Raw genomic sequence first — 6,939 nt, 5'->3', positions numbered from 1 at the left:
CTGCTTGTGAATTTTAATTAAACAGGAAATGCCACTCATGCATTGAAATTCAACATCCAGAATATCTCTGCTTTACTCCTTTGATGTTTCCCATCCAGTCTGGGATGAACCTCCACATGTTCTCCTGAGACGCTTGGAGGAAAATCGTTCTGGTTTATTTACAGTAGGAAAGCATTTTGTAGTGTCTTTTATCCCAGAAGCGTTCAAATCTCTTTACGAACTGTTCACACAGACGACCAGCGCCGGGGGGCTTTGCAGCACTGAGCAGCCCCGGGGCTGTGCACAGTCTGGGTGCACCCAGCAGCGATGCTCAGAGTTCAGGACAGAAAGTGAGAGTCCTGACAAAAATCAGGGCATAATGGGCAAAATTAAGCTACTGCAGGTCTGATAGTGTTGGCTCCCTTGTCATATTTATCCCTGATCAGTCACAGAAAGATTTGCTGGGATTTTTCTGTATTTCTACAGTAGAAACCATAGACATGAACTGACTGTATCACTGTAAGTTTCTCATTTGCACGTGGTTTTTAACAAAGAAAGAGTCACTGCTGTTGGGCTGATCCCTCCCACACCCTCAATTTCTTGAACTGCGAAAGTACCTTCAGCCTTAAATCATAGTAGTTCCGCACCTCTGTTATTACCCAGACATTTTCTTAAAATATACAGCAGGGGGCACCCCAGACTGCTGCTGCTGTCCTCTGCAGCCCCATGCAGCACCGTCACCACGCGGTGGCTGCGCTGTCACCGCCGGTCGGATGCGCAGGTGTCCCAGCAAGATGCTCCGCGTCCGCTAAAGTGCTAGGAAGTCTACACTGGGGATGTCAGAACAAGAAAATTATAGATCCTGAGCTCTGTGGAGACAGGAGCCTGCCAAGCCTGGCCATTCCATGGTGCGCTGGGCCGTGAGCTCCAGGTGACCAGCCGGGCGAGGGCCCTTGGAGCACCCCGGGGACACACAGCGCATGCATCCTGCTCACCGGCTGGCCAGCCTCCCTCTTCTCCTTCACTTCCTCAGTTTTCCTTAAGAATCTCCCTGTCACTGACAGCTGTAGTTTATGAGCTCAGATAAACGCAGACCTTGAAGTACTCTAGCAGAACCTGGCCGCAAGATGTCACAGTTGCTTCGTGGAGCTGGCACAGCCCTGCTTGTGTCCTGCACCCCAGTCCATGCACGTCTGTATGGAGGTGTACAAACACACACGTGTTCCCTCACAGTAGTCGTCTTCTTTTTTTTCTCTTTTTTTTTTCTTTTTTTTTTTTTTAATATGTATATATTTTATACTTAAATTTTGTTTATGTATTTATTTATTTATTTTTAATGCATAGCAAGCCTGTTCATTTTGCCCTGGGAAAAGTTAGGCAACTATGGTTCCAGCTCATTTACTGACTACTGGTTCAGTGTATATAACATTTTGGCCCTCCCTCAGGCCCCAGCCCACAGGGAACGATTTGGAGCCAAGTGGAGGCTTTTCGACCAGGTTTGCCTAGGCATACAAACACTTGCTGCTGCCTAGAGCCACTGGTCAAACACAGCTTCCCTGCAGCCTTCAGCTCCCCTTTGCTGTATGAGTGCAATCCTCCCTGAGTGAAATCCTCACCCTGCTGCTGGCTAGTATGAGGCAGCTGATTTCCCAAGAGAGGACAGTGACACCCCAGTCCCCATGTGATGCTTGTTCCATCCTGGTCACTCCGTATGGTACTGACTCATTTCTCTCGGCCATGTGTCATCACACCGAGATTTCTCTGCACTAAGAGTCAAGGAGATGCAAAGCCCAGGCAGCACTGGAGTGGGGTCACTCCTGGACTCTCTGTACCAGCTTTGCACTCTCACATCAGGAATTGCCAGTGTTTGCTGACCTGAATCGCCTTAAAAGTGCCTTTTTCTTGAGTCCTGGCTCCCTGGTGCCAACTTCATTGGTTTCCTACTGTGGGTCACCCAGAAGCTGCCTTCAGCATCCTCTCTGAGAGCGACGAGGCACCGGAGCATGGAGAGCTTACGGGCAGGGCTGGGGCACGTCTCTGCTGCTGGGTACGTAGTGCTTCCCTCTGCTTCCCTCTGTCCTGCATTTTTCCACTGAAAAACCTCCAGTAAATGGATTAGCCAGGCTTGCCAGGCAAAATTTTCCCTCCATCTCTCCTGCCAGGCTGGGGGAGATGGGACCAGCCTAGTGGGGTCTGATGCTGGGGAGGGGGTTGCAAACTATGGTGGGAGAATCCTTCTCCCCACCAGGTTTTCTGGTCTCTGGAGAGTCATTCCTCCTCTGAGGCCTGAGAAACGATATTTCTTCCCAAACATTTGTTTTCATTAGACATTTAAATAGCTCTATGGGACATTTCATCCTGTCTGCAATGGCCAAATTCTTATCCTTGGAGATTTCCTCTGGCAGTGAACATCAGTGTGAAACTGTTTTCTCTGATCAGCTCAGTATTTGTCACCCTTAAACTTGCTGCCTTTTGTCTGCTCTCCTATTAAGAAGCAGGGAGAGCAGAAACTCCCACACCACCTCCTCCAATCCATTGAACTCCTTTTAATTACAAGGCTAACTAATGATTTCCACAGCAGCCAGGCACCTCCTCTTTGCTTTTCTTCCCCAGGCATCCTCTAAATAACCACCGGAGCCGCTCTTAGCCATGGCCAGAGCTCAGCCCTCCGAGTGGCTTTATGATTATTTTTATAGAATAATATAATGCTTTCCTCTGCTGATGTTAGAGGTGGAGCTGTTGCGTTGTAATTGACATTTCAAGAAGTGCCTTGAACTTTCCTGGCCCTCATGGCTTCAGGGAAGACCTCGCTGCCAACAGCTCGGGTTGGCAGAGAGGCAGGGCGGGAACGGAGGCACTCAGAGAGGGAGGTCACAAAGCCCCCTCATTAGTGCCTCTCTATTTCCTCTGCTAACACCCTGCCCCTTGCTCTTTGCACAGGTTGAGTGTCTGCACCTATTGTGAAGCCTTTCTGTTCCCAAGGGTGAGCAGGATGGCGGCAGATCTATGGTGCATTTACTCCAAGTCAGTCCCTGCAGGTGGCAGGGAGCTGCGGGCCCTGTTCCTGCAGTGCTCCTGCCTCACCGCCGTGGTCGGAGGCCTCTTCTACAACTGGCTCTTTGCTTCCCTGGAGTACTCCTGGCACCTCGCTGTGGTGATGGCTGTCTCCTTCAGCCTGCTCCTCCTCCTGACCCTGTTCCTGGTGCACCCTGCCCGCTGTGTCTTCAGCATGATAATGCCCACGTTGGGCACCAAGCAAGGTCGGAAGCTCCTCTTGTCAACCTGCGTCATGATCGTGGCGGTTAACGTGACCCCGAACATCGTGAGCAACATTAAAACCATTCTGCAGGTCATCAAGTGCATCTGCAAGAATTCCTCCGAGAGCCTGTTGAACTCGACTGCTCTGTTGGGGATGGCTTCCTGGGAGTTCGGGGAGGAAATCCAAGCAGCCGGTAATTCCATTAATATTTGGAGGCCTATGAACGGGCATTTTAGGTTTTCACTGCTTCACAACAGATCCCTGATTAACCAGCAGATGCACCTGGCTGGTGAGAAAGTCAGGGGGGACTTTTTGGCTGTTGAAGAACTGGTCAAAGACTCCGTACGAGCGGGCAACAAACTGGTCGCTGGCTTTTCTGTGCTCTACCTCTGCTTTGAATCTGCATGGTATTTGAAAAATTACCTCACCAACCTCCGCTTTGACAATTTTTACATCACCAAGAAGCTGGAGCGTTTAGCCATGGACAGAAAAGCTGCTCACCTGCTGGGGGGCTCATCCAAAAACCTCATTCGGCCCACGGGCCTGAAGTTGTCCCGAGAAGAAGTGCTGCTGTGCCTGGTGCAGGCCCTGCGCCTCACCGTGGCCCTGACGCTGATGCTGGTGGTGGTGGCGATGGACCATGTCACCTTCAGCGTGGCGGACACAGCTGTGAGGAAGGTGGCTCAGTTCTCTGTGGTGCCCGTCACTCTCAACATCAAATACAACGTGAGTGCCGGGACCCCTCCTGCTCAGGACATGCTTTGTATCAGCTTCTCTGCCCCTCTAACCAAGCCCTGCTCAGGGCTGCGTTTCTGCTCAGTGTTCAGGAGGGATGGAGGGAGGAGGGGGCTCGAGATTGCTGCTGCTGAAAAGGAAAAGTCATGGAGAAGTGTCAGCTATGGTGGGCAAAAGTCTCCTGCACCATGTCTGTGCATGGGGGGAAGGCACATCGCTTGGCTTCCCTCTGTGGGGTACCTGCTGTGTACTACATCATGGGAGGTGCCAGTGGGGACAGCCACCTTTGGGGGATTACATGCTGTTTGCTTCCCTCCCCAGCATCCAGCTGGACAAGCAACATAAGGCTTGGGTGTGTGGGGAGGTGCAAAACCAGGCACAGCCTCAATTTCTCCTTCCAGTGCAGCACGTACCTAAATAGCAGCACATATCAGCTCCCAGTCACAGCTTTTTAGCTCAGATTCCTGCTTACAGTAAAACAATCAGGGCTTAGAAACACACCCTAATATACAAATGTGCAGATACTGGTACCCTCTGGACTATATTTCTCTGTGAATCTCACATAGAGCATCCCATCACGATCACTGTAGCAGCGGGTGAAGATGACAGGACTGGGTCTCACCGTGCCAAGCGCTCAGCACCCCTGCCAGCTGCAGTTATTCTCACTCAGCCTGAGGCATATATGCCTTCAATACCCCCATCTCACTGCACCCAAACAAGCTGTAAGGGTGACTGCACACCTCCAGGCCGATATTTCTGTAGTAACCAGTTGGGTTTGTTTTGTTCATGCCCCGTTTAACCTTTTACTCTTTTTATTCCAGGCTAAAATACAGCCCCTGCCCCATTTCCCGAATCTGTTTCAGCTTCCTCACAAAGAATCGACCCTGCGGGACTTTGAGAAGAGTTACCACCACTACCTGACCTTCAGCTCTGCCCGCTGCAGCATCAGCCCCCCGCTGCCCCCCAACCCCTCTCTGCTGCTTGTCATAGGGCTGCTCTTCTGCATCATCTACGCCACCGTGTTTCTGGAAACCTACGCACGGCGCCTGTGCAGGAAAATCGCTGCCTCCTTCTTTGAGAGCCGGGAGGAGGAGCGAGCACTTTACCTCTACAGCAAGCTCTCCAGGAAGCACGCGGAGGAGCAAAGCTGCCCGAAAAACTGAGGCCTCTTTGGGAAACACAGGGAAACACATGGAGACCTTGTGGCAGTGGCTGGGTGCAGGCTTCTGCAAAGGGATCACCAAATTCATTTTTTTTTAGAGTTGGAGAAGTGGTTTGAATCCAGGAAAAATATCTGGGAAAAAAAAAAAAGAGAGAGAGAGAGAAAAGTCAAATGTTAATATTTAATATTAATTTAAGAAAAAACGGGCTAAACTTACTAGTCTTTTTTTTTTTTTTTTTTTTTTTTCTGGAGTCAGCTCTTCCAGGAACAGTGGAAAAAAGACCTGATATAGCTCATATGACTGGGAAGATGTTGGCAGAATTTGGCAATGTTTACGGAGAAATATGTGGGAGTCAGGGTGGGGGAAGAGCTCCCTTACCTCCTGCCCGGCCCTGCTGGAGGAAGTGCACACTTCCTCTCTGAAGTTATCCCTCCAGGCAGCAAGAAGGAAACCCATTTGAGATGATTAATTTAATTGTTGAGGAGTTTTTCTTTCAGGTTTCATGCACAGAGATCTGGGTAGGTGGGATAATTATTAGCCTTTAGAAGATAGTTTATTCACACACACACACACAAAAAAGTTGTTTAGCCTGCTGACATGCATAGAGGACCCACACGACCACAAGATGCACCTCCTGGGCATGGGTAGGGGTGGAAATCAGTGCATGAGGACTTGCTGAAATCACTTCACCAGGCCTCTCCAAAATAACAGATAAAATAGTTGAAGGACCTCAGAAGAGGACGAGACCAGTCAACAAAAGGTCAGTTCAGGCCAATGTGCAGGAGGACTTTACAAGCAGGAGGCTGAAACCTGACAGCTGAGCCCACGCTTGGTGGGGAACAGAAAGGGGCAGGACGTGGAAGGCTGGACTTGCCTAAAGCAGTAGCTAGTTTCATATGTTGGGCTGCTTCAAACTCTGAAAGGATGGTATTGAATCTAACATGCCAAAATTCATCACTGGATCCACATCTGAGACATCACTTCTGAAAGGGAGGCAGATCAGAAGCTGTGTAAGGGCAACAGCCAGGAGGACAGGGAGCTAAACCAGTGCCGGGTTAAAAACAAAGCAACTTAGCAGCTTCATTTCTTCAAAGTATCTCTATTATTTTCCTCTTGTCTCCCATTAGAGTTTTCATTAGGGTAATTATTTGACATAATGTACCTCAATGAGATTAAATTACAGAAGTGAAGTGGCAGCTGCAGATACAAAAAATTCTCTCAGCTTCTGAGACTCTTGAAACAAAGTAGGTCTGGATTATTTTTTAAGCATCTGTCTAACAAAACTCTGGTGTATTTATCTCCCCAGGTTTCTTAATTCCCTGCCGTTATAATTATTAATCTAAGCACCTTTCTGGCTCTGCAGCTGCCAGAGTGCTTTATCATGAGGTTTTTCTAGCAAACACTCTGTGATGTTCTGTTTGGGGAAGGAGAAAGATTTCCACATGCCCATTGAGTAGCCAAAATTACCTGGAGCCAAGGGTTAAAGAGCTGCAAGGAGACCAGGGGAACCCTTCATTTGGCAAGCCAGCAGCACATGGCCTTCCAACAAGCATGTCTTTTAAAGCAATTTTCCCTGAGAAGACTCATCTTTTTGGCAAGAAACATACAGGAGTCCTTCACAGCACTATTTCATTGCCCTTTTAGAATTCATTACTTTTTGGCCAGTAGCATTTGGGGAACTCCCCTGAGCAATGTCCAGGTCCAGTGATGGGTCCTTCAGGTTCAGGTGGGGGTTTGGAGCAGAGAAGAACCCAGAGCTGGACTCGGAGGACTAAGGGACCACCCGGAGTGTCCCACTGCATC

At 49.4% G+C, this 6,939-nt stretch overlaps 1 protein-coding gene across 1 annotated transcript; it reads left to right on the top strand.

Annotated features, from left to right (window-relative positions):
- The first annotated feature begins 1,982 nt into the window (after positions 1–1,982).
- Positions 1,983–5,264, top strand: LOC121079300 (osteoclast stimulatory transmembrane protein). Its single transcript, XM_040576363.1, has 3 exons — positions 1,983–2,026; positions 2,920–3,964; positions 4,795–5,264. Exons 1-3 carry the CDS (start codon positions 1,983–1,985, stop codon positions 5,134–5,136), a joined length of 1,431 nt encoding a protein of 476 aa, XP_040432297.1. The 3' UTR covers positions 5,137–5,264.
- Positions 5,265–6,939: the final 1,675 nt, after the last annotated feature.

The sequence above is a fragment of the Cygnus olor genome, chromosome 16 (assembly GCF_009769625.2).
Source record: "Cygnus olor isolate bCygOlo1 chromosome 16, bCygOlo1.pri.v2, whole genome shotgun sequence".
NCBI classification, from domain to species: Eukaryota; Metazoa; Chordata; class Aves; order Anseriformes; family Anatidae; genus Cygnus; species Cygnus olor.
This window is presented reverse-complemented; position numbering and strand designations above follow the sequence as displayed.